This window comes from Nerophis ophidion, linkage group LG12 (assembly GCF_033978795.1).
Source record: "Nerophis ophidion isolate RoL-2023_Sa linkage group LG12, RoL_Noph_v1.0, whole genome shotgun sequence".
In the NCBI taxonomy this organism is placed as follows: Eukaryota; Metazoa; Chordata; class Actinopteri; order Syngnathiformes; family Syngnathidae; genus Nerophis; species Nerophis ophidion.
In genome coordinates, this window is record NC_084622.1 from 27,474,475 (window position 1) to 27,496,310 (window position 21,836).

General features: G+C 41.0%; 1 protein-coding gene across 2 annotated transcripts in view; it reads left to right on the plus strand.

Annotated features, from left to right (window-relative positions):
* The window catches only part of incenp (inner centromere protein), a 41,701-nt gene that overhangs the window by 14,975 nt on the left and 4,890 nt on the right, over positions 1-21,836 (plus strand). Inside the window, exons 4-18 of one of the 2 annotated variants that reach the window (XM_061917209.1) lie at positions 1,156-1,736; positions 1,976-2,015; positions 2,113-2,146; positions 2,255-2,366; positions 2,457-2,496; positions 3,972-4,056; positions 4,145-4,285; positions 6,710-6,727; positions 13,402-13,511; positions 13,592-13,712; positions 13,798-13,908; positions 14,119-14,276; positions 14,372-14,489; positions 16,415-16,513; positions 16,711-16,749. In XM_061917209.1, coding sequence (XP_061773193.1) covers positions 1,156-1,736; positions 1,976-2,015; positions 2,113-2,146; positions 2,255-2,366; positions 2,457-2,496; positions 3,972-4,056; positions 4,145-4,285; positions 6,710-6,727; positions 13,402-13,511; positions 13,592-13,712; positions 13,798-13,908; positions 14,119-14,276; positions 14,372-14,489; positions 16,415-16,513; positions 16,711-16,749 — 1,807 coding nt within the window. The remainder of the gene's footprint in view (positions 1-1,155; positions 1,737-1,975; positions 2,016-2,112; positions 2,147-2,254; positions 2,367-2,456; positions 2,497-3,971; positions 4,057-4,144; positions 4,286-6,709; positions 6,728-13,401; positions 13,512-13,591; positions 13,713-13,797; positions 13,909-14,118; positions 14,277-14,371; positions 14,490-16,414; positions 16,514-16,710; positions 16,750-21,836) is intronic. The other variant, XM_061917210.1, reaches the window with a different exon arrangement.

Below are 21,836 nucleotides of genomic sequence, written 5' to 3' on the forward strand. Positions count from 1 at the left end.
TGTCCAGTCATTGTTTCAAAAACGTAATTATCTGTCTACGGTACAGTTATTATTTATGTAAAATTATATCTATAAATAGCAGTTAATTTTGATTCAACTATGAACAAAATGCAATTGAATATTTTATTGATTTGACAGCCCTAAAATGTTTATGTAATATAGTAAAAGGCACATTAATAATGATAATATTAATGAAATATTTACGTATTTCAGTCATTTTAAGCGTACGGCAACGCATTAATTAAATTAAGTCTATTTCCACAATTTTTCTGCTATTTCCTTCAACAACAACACCATCACTCACTCATGGTAGACTTCCTGAGAGCCGACGACGGCTACTTTGGGACACATTATGTAGCAGAACCTCATATTTTTGAGCATGAATGCATGGGAGATGAGTTTTAGAAGCTGAGCGATAAGCAGATCCTGCTCTTGTGAAACAAAAATCATCATGCTGCACTATTGGTAAGTGCTGAACAAGAAATACAATTTACAAACAAAATAAAACAAACAATTACTGTACAATTTCTGCTCTCAGTGAGATGCTGACTGGTAGGATGATTATATTTTCCCGTTTAGGTAAAGAATTTATCATAATCCTCACAGGAAAAAACTAAACAAAATGAGCATATCTTGTGTCTTTCTAGCCATCTCTGTGTATAAATTGGATGTCAAAGTTGAATAACTTCTCGCTTTATGGCAACAACCTTTTACTATACAAGTGAGAGGCATGATTTATAATCTAGAATTAACTTTCACCAACTCGGAGGCTATACAGCAGCTCACCAACTCAATATGTCAATATTGTTCTTGCATAATCAATGCTTCACTAAACGTAGTTCCTTTAGGTCAGCCCTTATAATAATATCACTAATACTTGGTTTATATTCAGGTCACGAGATGTAAATGGAGGATTGTTGGATTTTAGATGTTTTTAGAGTGCTTTATTGGCACAAGATGCTATAATGTAGTGACTCCCATTACCTCCATTGTTTGCAGACTTTTGCAAGTTAGAATGCATAAAAAAAGAAAGATGTGTTCTTATCCTTTCAAATGGATTGTGAATGATAGACAACATATCAAAAAAAGTGCAGTTTCCCTTTAATACCTATTTAATATTGTGACTCCTGCTCCATTGTTGTTGATGTGATGCAGGTTCTCCAAGGGAAGACGCAGTAATCTTCGAGGTTCCTCAGTCAAGTCATTGAACTTCATTGCTGAAGATGAATCTTCTGCAGCTCAAAGCAGGACACGACCTCAACGCACTACTCGGAGAAACAAACAAAGCCAACTAGAAGAGGATGTAAACCAGGTGCCTCTTACAAGCAATGACAGCACAGAGGAATGTAAGAATAAAAAAAAGGTTGTTGAGGATGAAGGTGTGGATACAAATAGCGATGCCAAAATAGATGAGCCATGTCACACAAGCGAGTCTCCAGTGAAGATCCCATCACCTAATGTTGTCAGCATCTCTGCATCGGAGCGTTTGTCTGCTGAGTATGCAAAACAACCTGAGCCCTCTCCTGGACGTAAAGCTGCCAAAATTGCCATAGCGGGTAACGCCAGAAGGTCCCGCCGAAGCTCTGTTAGGTGTTCCCTCAAGGTGCGTCACTCTCTGACAGGCTTGCGTCACAGTATGAAGAAGGAATCTCTTCTTCGTGCATCACAACGATCCATGATGAAGAAAAAGGTGGCTCGTATGGGCAACTCATCATGTAGCAGCAGCAGCATTGATGGTGAGAAAGGAAAAAAAAATATGATCAAATATGTTTAAAACTTCTTAATGTGTGGATTGTTTGTCTATATATTCCTTGTGAATGACTGGTGACCAGACCGAGGTGTACCTTAATCAGGACAATTGATGTAGAAAATTGATGGATGAACGGATTTCAAAACATTTAGTCTGGATTTCAGTCAGTCTTATCGGGAATGCATGGATATATTTGTTACATTTTTTTTTTTGTAATTGTTGCAGATGTTTTAAATGAGTCTACTGAAGAGACTGTGGAAAAAGTGTAAGTATTAAGATCTTTTCTTTGCCAAAAGAAAGTCCAAAACCTTCACATTGAAGTAGAATAAAATTTAAAAAAATGTTTTTGTGACAATTAACAGGGCTGTTCCAGAAGACACATGGCCTGAAACTCGGGTAATAAGTAGTAGGTCGCATGCATACACGCCCTTTCTTTCTGCCGTTTGGTAGGGCAAATGATATCCTTTTATCCTTATATCTTGTACCATATTAATGTATACGCAGCGTGCAGAGCCTTCTTTGGCACGTGTTACTCGTTCTGTTGCTGCTAACTCACCCAAACTGGCCCCTCCATCGCTGTTTACCCCTGACAGGGGCACCATGGACAAGAGAATAGGTATCTGCTCACGATTTTAACAATTATGTCTGTTAAATTGTTTTGTTTGCAGCAATTTTTGTTAAAAAGCTTTGCATTTTCTTGTTTCAGTTGTCCCTGATAAGTTTCATACGTCCGAGACAAGCCAGAGGTGAGGCTGAGTGTTAAATGCATTCAGTATTGTACCTCTATTGGAGCAACAAACTAAGGCCATGTCCACACAAATTAGGATATTTTTTTAAATAATGCACATTTCCCCCACCGTGGTGGCGTTTAAAAAAAAAAGGGGGGGATCTGTCCACATGAAAACTAATTCACCTGATGTTGTGTGCATCTTGGCCAATCAAAAAGCAGACATGACTTGATCCTCAATTCCAACGCCTGTGCAGTGTACATAATATTTGAAATTGTGCTTGCTTGCATGGAGCCCAGAACACAAAATGGATGTTTTTATTGCCTTTAATTGTTGGAAGCTGCCTGCATGTCTACCTCGGCACAGGATTTGTAATGATGCAGTCATAAACAAGTATGTTTAGAACTATATGCTTTTTTTATGGCTTTCTTTTTAATGTTACATGACAGAGCTTGTTGTGGGTGCCATTTAGTCAGGGGACCTACAGAAGCATTCTGTGCCTGATACATGCCTTTATTTTGTCCCCAAAAGTTTCATCACTGAATTTGCCAGTCACTTTTTTGAAATTGAAAATCGAGTGGGACCTTTGTGAAATTGGCCCCTTATATTATTGCAAATATTAAAATAAAACTGCCGTTTGTTTGTTGTAGTTCATGCCATAAAGTTATTAAAGTTTTTCTAAAACGCATTTTATGACTAGTGACATCACCCGCCCCCTCCCCCAGCTTGTCCCAAACGTTTGTGCTGCTAAAACTTTTTGTCTGATTAAAACAGTTTTAATGTTAATGTTTTAATATTCATACTCAGCCACGCAACTTGTCAAAATCCCCCCAAACTTGTACCAAACATCTGCTACATTTGTGCTGGATTTTATTGAGGATGGATTTTCCAGCATAAACATTGATTCGATATCAGAGGGTTTGATAGATATGTCAATGTCCCTCTGCACATCACTATGGATGTGAATAGTAATCATTAAAACTAAAATAAATTTTTTTTTGCAGCACAAATGTTTGAGACAACTTCGGGGAGATCTTGACAAGTACGGGAGCTTGATGACGTCATTAGTCAGAAAATGTATTTTATAATAAGTTAAAAACCTTAACGGCACGCATGGGCTTTGTTTACAGCACAAACTTAGTACAAACAAATAACAGTGTTATTTTAATATTTACAATTGTGGGGGGTAACTTCACACAGGTACTAGAGTGCTCTGATTACTCACTAAATATAGAAAAAAAAAGTGGTTAAGTTGGCAACACCGATCCCACCTTAGTCTATTTATTCTCTGGCTGAACAAGTGAGGTAAAATTTGTGTCAAAGCAAGGGCAGACATGTGGCAGCAAATGTTTTTTTTGAGCGGGCGCCTGAGCATGCATGCTTCAGGAATAGAGTGGGGGTTAAATGATTATTTTCCGTAACTATATTCTTGGTTCTTTGCAGTATCTCGCTGGTTTTGACTTCAAAACTTGTCACTGTTTTTTATCTTGTAGGTCAAGTCAGAGCATCAAACGCAAAGCACCATATACTGTGGAGGAAAGTCCTAAGAGATTTTCGCCTCCCAAGAAGAGTCACAGCGTACGTTGCACAAATAAGTCAAAATTAAAAACATGCCAATAATGCTGTAAAAATGCTCCTTATGACTTTTCTGTTTTTTATTAAACAGGCAGCCAGACCGAATATGAGATCTTTCCTCCACACTGTGCAGAAGAATCAGATGCTAATGATGACTCCAAATTCTTTCAGTCGTAACACTGTCATAAAGTCTTTCATTAAGTACAACACTCCTCTCAAGATTGATCCCAAGGTATGTTTGAATTTCCTCAGCTTTGCACGACTACACAGCTGCTAAATAAGCTTGCCAGCAACCTCATTTACAGTCTAGTGAACGGTGGAACTTCTTCAATAATATTTTGCTGCAACTCTGTTAAGATTTTAAAACCGTTCACTCAATTGGAATTGAATGAAATTGTTAATAAAAAAATTCCGCCCTCAAAATGTAACCATAGAGATGAAACATTTATCATAAGTCATATAAGTGTAAAAGCAATTTTAAGACATTTTAGTTATCTATTTTGGTAAGGCATACATAAAGAAAAAATGTATTTACTTAAATGATCAATGACACATCTTACACTTTATTTTATTAAAGCAGCCATATATAAGAATCTGTCCAGAAATCAGTCAAATTTCTGTAGTCCCCCCATCCCCATCCCTGACTGAGGTTCCCAGATACGCAGCTTAATCCAGCTCGATATAACCAACACATTTTACACAGAAATTAGACTGTTTTCAGGAAGAAGTATGTCGTACCTGCGTACAATATCACAACAAATGGCAATCATATGGTTATTGTCAGTACTTTCAGAAAAGACTAAAACGAACGACAACCAACAGTTTGGTTATACTGGTGAAAATAAGTAGAGCATGCTTAGCAGCCTCATGTATGGCCAAAAACCAAAGAGGAGACATTTTACAAAGGTATGCCTCTAGGTTAATGTTTCAAACGTTTCAGATTGCCATATAACTCGGTCCACAACATGCAAAGGTGAATGAGATATGGCCATCTCCATACGTTTCACATTGCCATATAACTCGGTCCACAACATGCAAAGGTGAATGAGATATGGCCATCTCCATACGTTTCACATTGCCATGGCAGTTATGCTAATGTTGCAACCCATTTCCTCAGCGTATCAGCATATTGAGAACAAACTACGCACTGACACTATCCATATATCCACATATCCAAAAATATATTTTGCCCTGTCAGTTGGATTACACATCAACAATGAATTGATTAACGTGGACCCCGACTTAAACAAGTTGAAAAACTTAATCGGGTTTTACCATTTAGTGGTCAATTGTACGGAATATGTACTGAAATGTGCAATCTACTAATAAAAATATCAATCAAAAAAAAAAAAAGACATTCAGGCTAACGGGCATATGTTTTCCTGTTAGCCTTTATGTCGATGTGTCGTCGAACTGGGCTATATGTATGCTCTAATTGCATGCTAAGCATTCATGGCACGTACATACTAGCTTTTTTAGACAAGATCATAGACTGTATTGGACAATATAGTTTACTTACAAAATGTAAATTTCCATGTATTACAAGGAATAAGAAAACTTAAATACCTGACTTACCTATCAAGGAGGAAACTGGCAAGTTTGGTTTCAGATGAAAAAATCTTCTCCGCCTTCAATCGTCTCCATCTTTCCAAGACATCCAATACAAATCCTTGTTTTGTTCCTGGCTTAGTCATGAATACATTGAGAATCGTAACGAGGCCTTTTTGTTTTAGTAGGGTCTGACATGTTTAGTAACTTTACCAGTGGCAGTAGCTTGATGAAGATGGCTGTGCGTAACTGGCAACCTGGATGTAACACACTCACAGGCTTTCTAATTGGTCAAACGGTGGAGGGCGGGACATCTAAATTAAAACAATAAGATTTCGGGGCTGTAAACATAATTTTGAAATGAGCATATCCCGGCTGAACTACTGTTATCAGTTATAGAGGTATTCAAAAAGAACATCATTTATTAATGCCTTTTGACATATCAGGGCCATTTAATGATGACTTGACATGACTTGACTCTTCCATAATGTGTACAATTGTAACTGAAGCCTTAGTGTTTTAGATAAATGGTAAATGGGTTGTACTTGTATAGCGCTTTTCTACCTTCAAGGTACTCAAAGCGCTTTGACACTACTTCCACATTTACCCATTCACACACTGATGGAGGGAGCTGCCATGCAAGGCGCCAACTAGCAACCATCAGGAGCAAGGGCGAAGTGTCTTGCTCAGGACACAACGGACGTGACGAGGTTGGTTCTAGGTGGGATTTGAACCAGTGACCCTCGGGTTACGCACGGCCACTCTCCCACTGCGCCACGCCGTCCCTGATGAAACACTTATACATGAAATCAACGTTAAAATAAAAAAACATGTTGTGAATAAGCTAAACATACACACAATGATAATTCTGTGATGCCCTCTTGAGTCCTAATGATGAGATAAGTTCAGATTTTGAAGTTATTGAGCAACTTTAGATGTATTTTTCTGAAAAGAGGTGTTATTTCAGAAGTTCCTCTGCACATTCAAAGTACATTTGCACACTAACTTTTTCAAATGATAATACCTATGGGTATTTTGATTATTGTTTATATCTAGCTTTAATGAGTACTGCTTCCTGAAACATATTTGTTGTTTAATCTGTCCACAGTTGAGCACCACCATAGTGGTAAGTGTCAAAGCACTGTGTGTTGGTGGGCATTTGGTGATTTCTGTCATAGGGTAGCTTGATGTGCCTCCTCATTTACCACCTAACAAAAGCCACACTTCTTCCTGTTGCTAACTTATAGACGTCTAAGCTCTTCAATGTGTCTGTTATCGAGCACTGCCTTTGCAGTGTCCATATGTGAGAGGCCTTACACCCTTATCCCTAACTGCACTTCTTAGCTAATAGCATATTGTGGGACACTAATGTTCATTATCTGTAGCATCAAAACTGTTTTTGCATCAAACCAAACTTTTAGTGTACACAATACAGTAAATTATGTGCCACGATCTTCATACTTTGACATGGTTATTGATTTGTAACAGCAATACATTATAACTGTATGTACAGTTTATACAATACAATTAATATTAGATAGTGTTTCAGAAGAGAAGTTTCATTTGAATTCAATTTGAAAATATATTTGCTTAATAAAATGTATACTTTTACACAGTGAGGAAAATACTTATTTGATCCCCTGTAAATGTAAGTTTACCCCTTTAAAAGGTATACATAGTCCAATTTTTAAGTGCAGTTTTATTGTAACAGAGAGAGACAGAATGTAAAAAAAAAAAATCCATAAAAATAACATTAGATAAAGGTTATAAATGTATTTGTATTTGAGGCCACTATTGGCGCGATAGTTCATAAATTGGAGAGATAGAAAATATCAATAAATCGCCCTCGCTCTGAAACGCAATGTAAGATTTAATAGGGATGAGTGTGAGGAAGGTGTGATATAACAACTGAATTACAGGGTAAGAGCTGGTTAATGATCTCAGTCAACAAGAAACACATTAGGAACACACTTTGCTGTTAAAGATTGTGCCTGCAAGATCCTCAACACCTTCAAGTTCCAACACCCGAATGACTAGACAAGACTAGGGGGAAGTGATGTGGTCACATGAGACCAAAATTGAGCTCTTTGGCATCAAATCACTTAAAGGGGAACATTATCACAATTTTAGAAGGGTTAAAACCAATAAAAATCACTTCCCAGTGGCTTATTTTATTTTTTGAAGTTTTTTCCTCTCTGAGCTGCAACCTTATCGTGCTAGAGGAGTTTGCGTGTCCCAATGATCCTAGGAGCTATGTTGTCCGGGGGCATAAAGCCCCCTGGTAGGGTCTCCCAAGGCAAACAGGTTCTAGGTGAGGGTTCAGACAAAGAGCAGCTCGAAGACCTTTATGAAGAAGAAAAATCATGGACCCAGATTTCCCTCGCCCGGACGCGGGTCACCGGGGCCCCCTCTGGAGCCAGGCCCGGAGGTGGGGCACGATGTCGAGCGCCTGGTGGCCGGGCCTGTTCCCATGGGGCCCGGCCGGGCACAGCCCGAAGAGGCAACATGGGTCACCCCTCCAATGGGCTCACCACCCATAGCAGGGGCCATAGAGGTCGGGTGCAATGTGAGCTGGGCGACAGCCGAAGGCAGGGCACTTGGCGGTCCGATCCTCGGCTACAGAAGCTAGCTCTTGGGACGTGGAACGTCGAGTCACTGGGGGGGAAAGAGCTTGAGCTAGTGCGCGAAGTCGAGAAATTCCGGCTGGATATAGTCGGACTCACTTCGACGCACAGCAAGGGCTCTGGAACCACTTCTCTCGAGAGGGATTGGACCCTCTTCCACTCTGGCGTTGCCGGCAGTGAGAGGCGACGGGCTGGGGTGGCAATTCTTGTTTCTCCCCGGCTCAAAGCCTGTACGTTGGGCTTCAACCCGGTGGACGAAAGGGTAGCCTCCCTCCGCCTTCGGGTGGGGGGACGGGTCCTGACTGTTGTTTGTGCTTATGCACCAAACAGCAGTTCAGAGTACCCACCCTTTTTGGGAACACTCGAGGGAGTACTGGAAAGTGCTCCCCCGGGTGATTCCCTTGTCCTAGTGGGAGACTTCAACGCTCACGTTCGCAACGACAGTGAAACCTGGAGAGGCGTGATTGGGAAGAATGGCCGCCCGGATCTGAACCCGAGTGGTGTTATGTTATTGGACTTTTGTGCTCGTCACAGTTTGTCCATAACAAACACCATGTTCAAACATAAGGGTGTCCATATGTGCACTTGGCACCAGGACACCCTAGGCCGCAGTTCCATGATCGACTTTGTAGTTGTGTCATCGGATTTGCGGCCTCATGTTTTGGACACTCTGGTGAAGAGAGGGGCGGAGCTTTCTACCGATCACCACCTGGTGGTGAGTTGGCTGCGATGGTGGGGGAGGATGCCGGACAGACCTCGGAGGCCCAAACGCATTGTGAGGGTCTGGAGGGAACGTCTGGCAGAGTCTCCTGTCAGACAAAGTTTCAATTCCCACCTCCGGAAGTACTTTGAACATGTCACGAGGGAGGTGCTGGACATTGAGTCCGAGTGGACCATGTTCCGCACCTCTATTGTCGAGGCGGCAGATCGGAGCTGTGGCCGCAAGGTAGTTGGTGCCTGTCGGGGCGGCAATCCTAAAACCCCTTGGTGGACACCAGCGGTGAGGGATGCCGTCAAGCTGAAGAAGGAGTCCTATCGGGTCCTTTTGGCTCATAGGACTCCGGAGGCAGTGGACAGGTACCGACAGGCCAAGCGGTGTGCAGCTTCAGCGGTCGCGGAGGCAAAAACTCGGACATGGGAGGAGTTCGGGGAAGCCATGGAAAACGACTTCCGGACGGCTTCGAAGCGATTCTGGACCACCATACGCCGCCTCAGGAAGGGGAAGCAGTGCACTATCAACACCGTGTATGGTGCGGATGGTGTTCTGCTGACCTCAACTGCGGATGTTGTGGATAGGTGGAAGGAATACTTCGAAGACCTCCTCAATCCCACCAACACGTCTTCCTATGAGGAAGCAGTGCCTGGGGAATCTGTGGTGGACTCTCCTATTTCTGGGGCTGAGGTCGCTGAGGTAGTTAAAAAGCTCCTCGGTGGCAAGGCCCCAGGGGTGGACGAGACCCGCCCGGAGTTCCTTAAGGCTCTGGATGCTGTGGGGCTGTCTTGGTTGACAAGACTTTGCAGCATCGCGTGGACATCGGGGGCGGTACCTCTGGATTGGCAGACCGGGGTGGTGGTTCCTCTCTTTAAGAAGGGGGACTGGAGGGTGTGTTCCAACTATCGTGGGATCACACTCCTCAGCCTTCCCGGTAAGGTTTATTCAGGTGTACTGGAGAGGAGGCTACGTCGGATAGTCGAACCTCGGATTCAGGAGGAACAGTGTGGTTTTCGTCCTGGTCGTGGAACTGTGGACCAGCTCTATACTCTCGGCAGGGTTCTTGAGGGTGCATGGGAGTTTGCCCAACCAGTCTACATGTGCTTTGTGGACTTGGAGAAGGCATTCGACCGTGTCCCTCAGGAAGTCCTGTGGGGAGTGCTCAGAGAGTATGGGGTATCGGACTGTCTTATTGTGGCGGTCCGTTCCCTGTACGATCAGTGCCAGAGCTTGGTCCGCATTGCCGGCAGTAAGTCGAACACATTTCCAGTGAGGGTTGGACTCCGCCAAGGCTGTCCTTTGTCACCGATTCTGTTCATAACTTTTATGGACAGAATTTCTAGGCGCAGTCAAGGCGTTGAGGGGTTCCGGTTTGGCAACCGCAGGATTAGGTCTCTGCTTTTTGCAGATGATGTGGTCCTGATGGCTTCATCTGACCGGGATTTTCAGCTCTCGCTGGATCGGTTCGCAGCCGAGTGTGAAGCGACCGGAATGAGAATCAGCACCTCCAAGTCCGAGTCCATGGTTCTCGCCCGGAAAAGGGTGGAATGCCATCTCCGGGTTGGGGAGGAGACCCTGCCCCAAGTGGAGGAGTTCAAATACCTAGGAGTCTTGTTCACGAGTGAGGGAAGAGTGGATCTTGAGATCGACAGGCGGATCGGTGCAGCGTCTTCAGTAATGCGGACGTTGTACCGATCCGTTGTGGTGAAGAAGGAGCTGAGCCGGAAGGCAAAGCTCTCAATTTACCGGTCGATCTACGTTCCCATCCTCACCTATGGTCATGAGCTTTGGGTCATGACCGAAAGGATAAGATCACGGGTACAAGCGGCCGAAATGAGTTTCCTCCGCCGTGTGGCGGGGCTCTCCCTTAGAGATAGGGTGAGAAGCTCTGCCATCCGGGAGGAACTCAAAGTAAAGCCGCTGCTCCTTCACATCGAGAGCAGCCTGATGAGGTAGTTCGGGCATCTGGTCAGGATGCCACCCGAACGCCTCCCTAGGGAGGTGTTTAGGGCACGTCCAATCGGTAGGAGGCCACGGGGAAGACCCAGGACACGTTGGGAAGACTATGTCTCCCGGCTGGCCTGGGAACGCCTCGGGATCCCCCGGGAAGAGCTAGACGAAGTGGCTGGGGAGAGGGAAGTCTGGGTTTCCCTGCTTAGGCTGTTGCCCCCGCGACCCGACCTCGGATAAGCGGAAGATGATGGATGGATGGAAGTTTTTTTCAAAATTTTACTCGTCCCGGAATATCCCTAAAAAAAGCTCTAAAGTGCTTGATTTTCGCTATTTGCTTAAGCCACTGTCCATTTCCGTGTGACGTCACGTAGCGATTCCAATACAAACAATGGCGAATAGCACAGCAAGATATAGCGATATTAGCTCGGATTCAGACTCGGATTTCAGCGGCTTAAGCGATTCAACAGATTACGCATGTATTGAAACGGATGGTTAGAGTATGGAGGAAGATAGCGAAAACGAAATTGAAGAAGAAACTGAAGCTATTGAGCGAATAACTATTGAGGCTAGGCCATGCATGTCTGCGTTTGCATCGCCGGTAAAATGTGCAGACCAAACGATCAGGACTTTCGCATTGACACTGGATCAACTTAAATCCGTTGATTAGTAAGTGTTTGTTTCGCATTAAATGTGGGTGGAAGGAAACCCTGGATGTAAATATAGTTTCATATATACATACAGGTAGCCTAAATAGCATGTTAGCATCAATTAGCTGGCAGTCATGCCGTGACCAAATATGTCTGATTAGCACATAAGTCAAAAACATCAACAACACTCACCTTTGTGATTTCGTTGACTTTATCGTTGGGAATGCATCTGCTTTGAGTGTCGCAGGATATCCAGGCATTCTTGTCATCTCTGTGCCATTTCTGTTGTAGCATCGCCGGTAAAAAACAAACGAGGGTCTTCCGTATCTCTTGACACTGGAGCAACTTAAATCCGTCGATTGCTAAGTGTTTGTTTGGCATTAAATGTGGATGGAGGGGAAGGCTAGATTTAAATATAGCTACAAATGAGGCATAATGCTGCAATATGTACACAGCTAACCTAAATAGCATGTTAGCATCGATTAGCATGCCATGCTAATCGATGCACATTCTACGTAAATCAACTTGAATCCGTCCCTGATCGTGTTGTTTCACCCTCCGACAACACACCGACGAGGCATGATGTCTCCAAGGTACCAGAAAACAGTCGAAAAAACGGAAAATAACAGAGCTGATTTGACTCGATGCGTGTGATGTGGTAGGGGAAAATGGCGTTCAGTACCGATGTGGCGTCACGTTCTGACGCCGTCGCTCATTGAGGGATAAACAGAAAGGCGTTTAATTCGCCAATATTCACTCATTTAGAGTTCGGAAATCGGTTAAAAAAATATATGGTCTTTTTTCTGCAACATCAAAGTATATATTGACGCTTACATAGGTCTGGTGATAATGTTCCCCTTTAATGTGTTTGGGAGAGGGGAAATGGTCAATTTATGCCCAACAACAGTATTGGGCCTATTGTCAAACATGGATGAGGAAATCCTTTGGGTTGATATCTGACCAAATTTTTGCAACCCTGGTGACCAACCACAAAAAAAATCTGACCCCTGTGCTTGCCCACAAGGTCTTCTCCATCAAGTACTGACATTTTGCATTGGAATCAAATACTTGTTTTTATCAACAAATTAAAATATTTTTTAACCTTTTATTTAAATTCTGGAACGTTCATATCTTTTTAATGGGGTAGATTTACAAGAATCATCATGGTATCAAAATCCAATTTTTCTCCATAGTATATGGCTTCACGGTGGCAGAGGGGTTAGTGCGTCTGCCTCACAATACGAAGGTCCTGCAGTCCTGGGTTCAAATCCAGGCTCGGGATCTTTCTGTGTGGAGTTTGCATGTTCTCCCCGTGAATGCGTGGGTTCCCTCCGGGTACTCCGGCTTCCTCCCACTTCCAAAGACATGCACCTGGGGATAGGTTGATTGGCAACACTAAATTGGCCCTAGTGTGTGAATGTGAGTGTGAGTGTTGTCTGTCTATCTGTGTTGGCCCTGCGATGAGATGGCGACTTGTCCAGGGTGTACCCCGCCTTCCGCCCGATTGTAGCTGAGATAGGCGCCAGCGCCCCCCGCGACCCCGAAAGGGAATAAGCGGTAGAAAATGGATGGATGGATATATGTTTCTAATGTATACTGTAATTCATATAGCTAAGCCACTGTGTTTCTGCACCTTCAGAGAAAATAAGTCTAGTCTGTACACTTGAATAAACACCATATAGAATTACTTTATCAAAAAATTGCAACAATGTCTGTAATGGTGCACTCATATGCCTGCTGTCAATTATTTAACTTTAAGAGGTGAAAGGTTCCCATAGTACTGCACCAATATTTTCTTAAATACTTTTCACCTGCTCCAATGTTTAATTTTTATTGTACTAATGAAACTACTTTTCTTTCACAGACCAAAGAGCGTCAAAAGTTGGAGGCACTTAAAAAGAAGCAGGAACAAGAAGAGGAACGAATGAGAAAAATGGAGGAGGAGAAGAAAAAGAAACAACAAGAATTCAAAAGGTTGACGCTCCAATGAAATATGTCCTGAATTTAAAGAAATGTGGTGTTGCTGTTTTTATAGCTTTACAATTGCTCTACAGGAAGAGGGATGATAGGCTAAGAAAGGTGCTTGAGGCCAAAATAAAAGAAGAACAGAGAGAAGAGGAAAAGAAAAAGAAGGTTGAACAAAAAATGGCCAATATTGATGAGAAAAATGATAAGGTAAGCATGTTTCTTAAAAAATGCTCTTTGTGGCGAGTGGACTAAAAACATGTCAATTTACAATGTTGATGGTCAATGAATGCAGCGTCAGGCTGAGGAGAAGGCCAAAAAGAGAATTGCCATCAAACGGCAGGAGGAGCTTGAGCTGAAACGCAAGCTGGAAGAAGAAACTAAAAAGAAGAAGATACAGCAAGCGGTAAAAGAACTACTAGACTTACAATTGTGTGCTTGACAGTCCCATTTCATGGTGATTTTTGATATGTCAAAGAAAATTTAATTTTCAATTGTTTTTGAAAAACGTCACCCTTTTTCTCTGTGCAGGAGTTTGTTTCTATGACTCCAGATATGTATCCATCACTCTTTGCCAACTCCATGTTTTAGTAATTGTGTGTGTTTTTAATTTTAGGATGAGGAGAAGCGCCAACAAGAGTTGCTGGTTAAGAAGGCCAAAGAGGAAGAAATAAAAGCTAAAAAGCTGGCTGAAGCTCGCAGAGCGTTGGAGCTGAAAAGGGAGCAGGAGCGTGAAAAAGAGCTGGAAAGAGAACGCCAAGCTAATGCTGAAAGGTTACGATCATTTTTTACATAGTTGTCAGGGAATAGACGTGAACTTTTGAGCTTTGGTGGATGTGGTATACATCTGATGTAATGTTAATTTTCAGGGAGCAAGCGGAAAAAGAGAAGGCTCTCACTCTGCAACAGGAACTGCAGAGAGCTGCTCGAGAGAAGGAGAGAAAAGAGATGGAAGAAAAAATAAAAGCGCTTGAGAAAAAAAGACAGGTGAGGAGATCTGTGCTATTATCTAGAATCTTCTGCACTGCCAACATATTACCAGGCTATCAATAAATTAAATTGATTAGTTTCGAGGGCTAGATTAAACATGGCAAAAATAATAATCATAATTATTTTGATTGATATTGTAATCACAATTATTCATTAATTTAAAAACATGAGTATTTATTGAACCACCAAAACTCAACTTTAAATATAGTTGGAAAAAAATGGGTTAAAAATGAGCAACAAATATAAACCAGAAAAAGTAAAATGATAGCAATCACAACAAATTTAAATAACAGCAATTTAGAAAAGAGAAACATTTAGTTTTTTTCAGTTTGTTTTTAATTCATTTTTTTACCATATACACTTATTTTACCACCATAGAGTATGATTTTTTTTGTGTGTCTAAGGAAATTTAATTTAAATGCAAAAATCTTCACAAAACATTATAATTGTGTAAATGTATCAATATGTTCTTCAGGTACTAGGTAATACATATGCTTGTGTAAAGTATGTTTTTTTTTGTTAGCCCAGTCAGACCGGATGTGCCGTACCAGGTTATTATTGTGAAGGGGAAAATTTGTTGTTGTTCTGAGCTTGACGTGTAAAGAGACGACTTAGGCTGTTAAAAAAAAGCGAGCCGCTCAATTTGCGACCACAGTTTGTAGATTAATGTAACATCAATAATATTGTTACAACAAAACAAGCAGATGAGATGTGTTGTGGGTGCATGGATTGTTCCTGTTTGTCTGTTCTGTTCACAATGACAACATTTCACTTACATGTATGTCAATTTCCCTGATATTTTTGCGTTCATCAGTGAATTCCGTTTTATTGCCGAAATATGTGACTTTGTCCGTGTTTATGTGAATCCAGAAATCATATGCCTTACTTCTATAGAGTTTAGTGATTATTGAATAAGCATACTTGCACTTTGGCAATAAAAATAGCAACCATGTTGAGGTTCCAGACTTCTAGTACACATCCTCTTTTTACTCATTCGCTCCTCATCTGTTTCATCGCCACGGGCTTCGGAATTTGCATGCCTGTTGCGATTATTATATTTTAATAATTGTGACAAGCCATAATCAAAATTTTTATTCAATTAATTGTCCAGCCCTACTCAAATTTCACTTTATCTGCCCCCTGAAAAATGACAGTATGAACCAATTCGTTAAAAGCCTTAATAACTACTTCACAAGTATGACACCAAAGACAGAAATCCCAACTCTGTTCCTCACTGACATGACAGAAGGGCATATTATCAACATTGTGAATAAATGTAAATCCAATTTAGAGATTTTAGAACCTTTAATGTATATGATTTAACATACCGCCTAAATGCAGCTGAGATAGGCTCCAGTGACCCTCCCGACACCCCAAAAGGGACAAGCGGTAGGAAATGGATGGATGGAATTTTAAATAGGCATATTCCCAAACAAAATAAAAATAGCTAAAGTTGTACCAATTTACAGGACTTATGCCAATTTTTTTTTTTTTTTTTTTAAATATTGAAAAATTGTTTAGCAACAGATTGGACAAAATCATAAAAGTGGAACACTCGCGAACAGCCACTACAATATAAAGCCAAATCGATGGCATTAATCGAAATAGCGGAAGAGTATACCAATACAATAAATGATAAACAGTGTGCAGCTGCAGAGTTTATTACTTGAACAAAGGTTTGGCACAGTTAATTATATCTTAAAAAGTTAGAACAATATGGCATCAGACGGTTGGTCCTGAATTGTGTTAGAAGCCACTTAACCAACAATATGTGAAGCTCGGCTAACGCCGAAGTCCAGCACAGCACAGATGGTTTCGTGATTACGTCCTGAAAGATCAACACAGGAACTGCTAGTATTTAGAAGTAGTGGTAGTCTAGGGATTTGTCATTTCATGTTATGAAGGTTTTATTGTTCCACCAGGAGGAGGAGCAGAGATTAGCTGCTGAGGAGAAAGCTGCTAAAGAAAGAGAAGCTGCCGCCGCCACAGCTGTTGCTGCTCTACAGGCTGCCAACGCACATGTAACTAATATACTAATTAGCGTATATGATCTCTGTTTTCATAAAAGACAAGGCACCCCTCTAAACACAACTTTTCATGACTGATGTTATTGGTAATTGTGTATGACCTAAACCATATTATTGTTTTGTTTGAATTGTCTTCATAGCTGATTGAAATATTAAAATATTTGTCCCTCTCTTTCACTTGTTGATTTTAGAAGACTGCTGCAAACCTGAATGTGACTGTGGATATTGAGGTAACATTAATCTAATTTTACTTTAAAAATGTTTTAATTCTATAAATTAAACATCCTATGTAATACTAGAGGTAACCCTAACAAGATCAGTTTTGTGCAAACTTTTTGCCTCCAAGGGCCAAAGTGAAATTTGGCCATTGAGCCGAGAGCCAAAAACAAAGATTTTCAGTGTAAAACAGAAATGGCCTAAAAGTAAATAATTAATCAATTAATAAGGTAAAGGGTTTCTTTGTAACTTGCTGAAAGTTACAATTTTCAAACTAAAAAATATAACAACGACACAATTTGCTAGCTTATGTTACCATTTTATGTGGTTTAATAGAACAGTAGGAATGGGAATTGATTTTGTTTGGTTTAGTTTAGCGCAATGGTTCCCAAACTTTTTGCAGGCTGGCGCCCCCTTGGCTCCCCAGTGAATTCCTAGCGCGCCCCCCCCCCCCCCCCCCAGACACATATGGAAACAAACACCTCTTTCTTGATATTTGGTATGCTGCAATTTGAAAAGAGAGGTTAAACACAAATGTGTATTTCACAAATAAAACCCAATTTAGTAAACCAATTTATTTTTTAGCAGTTTTAACTGTTTCAGCAACAGAATGGTAAATAAACATTCCACCAGTAACCTTCATTGTCTCACACTTAATATTAATGGGATGGATGTGTTTGGTGCAGGGACATAAGCTTCTCAACATCAGGCTGGAACTCACTAAGAAGAAGTCGTAGATCCCCGCGGTCAGTAATTTTCAGTCGGTTTCTTTGCTTGGAAAGAAGCAAGGCGACTGCACTGAAGCCCCGTTCTACTAAATATGATGTTGGCGTGTGGTAACCGGACCCTGATGCGTCGTCCACTGACTCGTCCTGCTGCACGTGTTGTGTACAAATCGTCAAACAAACGTTCGAACTTCTGACTTCGGACTGCCGCCCCCCTACCGCCCCCTTCTTCCTCACCGCCCCCCCAGATCTTTCCACCGCCCCCAGGGGGGCGGTAGCGCCCACTTTGGGAACCACTGGTTTAGCGCAGGGGTCTCAAATATGTGGCCCGGGCCAATTGAGATGTTATTATGCGGCCCGCGCTTTGATATAATTTTATGTTGGTGCGGCCCGCGAGTGTAATATGAACAGCGCTTGACAGCGTCTTACTTGCCCACGTCCTCAATTTTCCCGGGAGACCCCTAAATTTCAGGGCACCAATTCTCTCGAAGCCCCTGTCGATTTATACCATATCAACAATATTCAGGGAGTGCCATAATGGCACTGCCTTTTGCGTCCCCTACATCCTGAACTGGCAGCGTGCAAGCCCAGTTTTATGTTGCATCTGGCCATGCAAGACGCACGTGTGTTATTGCATGATATATGTGATCAACAGCTACACAGGTCACACTGAGGGTGGCCGTAAAAAAAACTTTAAAACTGTTACAAATATGTGCCAGACTGAACCCACACCAAACAAGAATGACAAACACATTTCAGGAGAACATCCGCATCGTAACACAACATAAACCCAACAGAACAATTACCCAGAATCCCATGCAGCCCTGACTCTTCCGTGCTACAATACACACACCCACGCTAATACCGACCCCCCACACCCCTACCCTCCCTACTTGAGTCGGTTGAGGTTGTGTATATTGTAGCCCGGAGAGTTAGGACTGCAAGGTGTTCTGGGTATTTGTTCTCTTGTGTTTAAGTTGTGTTAGTGTGCGGATGTTCTCCCAAAATTTGTTTGTCATTCTTGTTTGGTGTGGGTTCAAAGTGTGGCGCATATTTATAACAGTGTTAAAGTTGTTTATACGGCCACCCTCAGAGTGACCTATATTGCTGTTGACCAAGTACGTCTTGTAGCCACCGAGGACGTTCTGCACAAGTCTCGCACGACATGATTAGATGTTGTCACTTTAGTTGTGTTATGTGCGCAATGACGGGTTGTAGAGCAGTAGTTCTCTTATAGATGGTACGCTACATGAAGGTCTGCCAAGGGCTAAGTGAGATTTATCAAAAACATTCTAAAAAATAGCAGTCAGTCATAAATACTTAATAATTTGTTGGATAACACGTCAACAAAATATGCAAAATATGAATGCAAGTTCACAAACTGAAAAGAAATGCAACAAAGCAATATTCAGTGTTGACGGCTAGATTTTTTGTGGACATGTTCCATGGACATGTTTTTTTGTGAAGAAATGTTTAGAATTAAGTTCATGAATCCAGATGGATCTCTATTACAATCCCCAAAGAGGGCACTTTAAGTTGATTATTACTTTTATGTGTAGACATCTTTATTTATAATTGAATTACTTGTTTATTTTTCAACACATTTTTTTGTTATTTTTATATCTTTTTTTCCAAATAGTTCAAGAAAGACCACTACAAATGAGCAATATTTTGCACTGTTATACAATTTAATAAATCAGAAACTGATGACATAGTGCTGTATTTTGTATTCCTAGCAATGCTAGGACGGGAAAGCCATTCATAGAGGATGAATTTATTAAAAAGTGCATGTTAGATTTTTTTAAGAAATCGTTTCTTGTGGCCCAGCCTCACCCAGTTTCTGCATCCAGTGGCCCCCAGGTAAATTGAGTTTGAGACCCTTGGTTTAGAGGTAACATGACCTTGCAAAGCCGACTGATTTTTCAAGAGGCACATACGTAGCATAGAAATATAATAACTTTTTTGTAAACATAAGAACTGTATATTCTTCTGTAGGATTTAATCATGTACAAATTACACAAGAATGTAACATTTATCAACATGTGATATTATTAAATGCAAAGTCAGATGTAATTTTGATTATAATGGCTTATGTTTATGAAAAGTTTGAATTGAAAATCTCAGAAAATGTAAAGTTTCACAAACTGTTAGCCACTATATTCAGAATTATAACAAAGGTTTGGCATATCTTACTTTGCATGCACTAGACGAATGTCACCAAGCAGCAACAAACTTTGTGGCCAAAAGTTTGCATTTTCGGTAGGTGAAGGTTCAATTATAGTCAGAAAAGCTGCATGTTTTCCTGCAACCAGAGTTTCTCTCAGTCATTATGTTATACTGCTAAAACTTGTGTAATTAGAATGTGGTGTAAAAGTCCATTCATATCAGCAATCAACTTTAAATGTGAAACTAATCTCGGCGACAGCCCCAAAACATCACTGCTCTCGAGAAGATCTGCATAGGGGAATGGGCCAAAATACCAGCTACTGTGTGTGCAAACCTGTTAAAGACCTATAGTAATCGTTTGACCTCTGTTATTGCCAACAAAGATTATTTTACAAAGTATTGAGTTGAATTTTATTTTCAACCAAAATTTACGAATAAATTCTTTAGAATTCCTACAATGTGAATTCCCGGATTATTATTTTTTTCACATTCTGTCTCTCACATTTCAAGTGTACATATGATGAAAATAACAGACCTCTGTCATCATTTTAAGTGGGAGAACTTGCACAATCGATGGCTGACTAAATCCTTTTTTGCCCCACTGTACATCTTGATAGTTTGCCTCAGCCTTGAATTAACACTTGATACATATAATCACAGCAGTATGATGATTCTATGTGTCTACATTAAAACATTATTGTTCATACCGCATTAATATATGCTCATTTTACACTTTCATGCAGAGAAGGAAATCAACTAAGTCAACTGACCAAAGCTGTATTTATTAAAGTTATTAGCAGGTGACTTTTCAAATGATGCTACATATTAGCAGTCATGCTACTTTTGGTAGCAACGCTTTTGCCCCACACTTGACAAATTAACGTTGTCCATTCGATATCTTCCCGCTTGAAGTCAAACACCGCCAGATGATGCTGTTTTTCTTGGGAATTAAGTCTTCCTTCACTTGTTACCACATTCGCACCTTCTTTCTCTCGTATTACCACTCGCACGGCTGATTTATACCATATCAACAATATTCAGGGAGTGCCATAATGGCACTGCCTTTTGCGTCCCCTACATCCTGAACTGGCAGCGTGCAAGCCCAGTTTTATGTTGCATCTGGCCATGCAAGACGCACGTGTGTTATTGCATGATATATGTGATCAACAGCTACACAGGTCACACTGAGGGTGGCCGTAAAAAAAACTTTAAAACTGTTACAAATATGTGCCAGACTGAACCCACACCAAACAAGAATGACAAACACATTTCAGGAGAACATCCGCATCGTAACACAACATAAACCCAACAGAACAATTACCCAGAATCCCATGCAGCCCTGACTCTTCCGTGCTACAATACACACACCCACGCTAATACCGACCCCCCACACCCCTACCCTCCCTACTTGAGTCGGTTGAGGTTGTGTATATTGTAGCCCGGAGAGTTAGGACTGCAAGGTGTTCTGGGTATTTGTTCTCTTGTGTTTAAGTTGTGTTAGTGTGCGGATGTTCTCCCAAAATTTGTTTGTCATTCTTGTTTGGTGTGGGTTCAAAGTGTGGCGCATATTTATAACAGTGTTAAAGTTGTTTATACGGCCACCCTCAGAGTGACCTATATTGCTGTTGACCAAGTACGTCTTGTAGCCACCGAGGACGTTCTGCACAAGTCTCGCACGACATGATTAGATGTTGTCACTTTAGTTGTGTTATGTGCGCAATGACGGGTTGTAGAGCAGTAGTTCTCTTATAGATGGTACGCTACATGAAGGTCTGCCAAGGGCTAAGTGAGATTTATCAAAAACATTCTAAAAAATAGCAGTCAGTCATAAATACTTAATAATTTGTTGGATAACACGTCAACAAAATATGCAAAATATGAATGCAAGTTCACAAACTGAAAAGAAATGCAACAAAGCAATATTCAGTGTTGACGGCTAGATTTTTTGTGGACATGTTCCATGGACATGTTTTTTTGTGAAGAAATGTTTAGAATTAAGTTCATGAATCCAGATGGATCTCTATTACAATCCCCAAAGAGGGCACTTTAAGTTGATTATTACTTTTATGTGTAGACATCTTTATTTATAATTGAATTACTTGTTTATTTTTCAACACATTTTTTTGTTATTTTTATATCTTTTTTTCCAAATAGTTCAAGAAAGACCACTACAAATGAGCAATATTTTGCACTGTTATACAATTTAATAA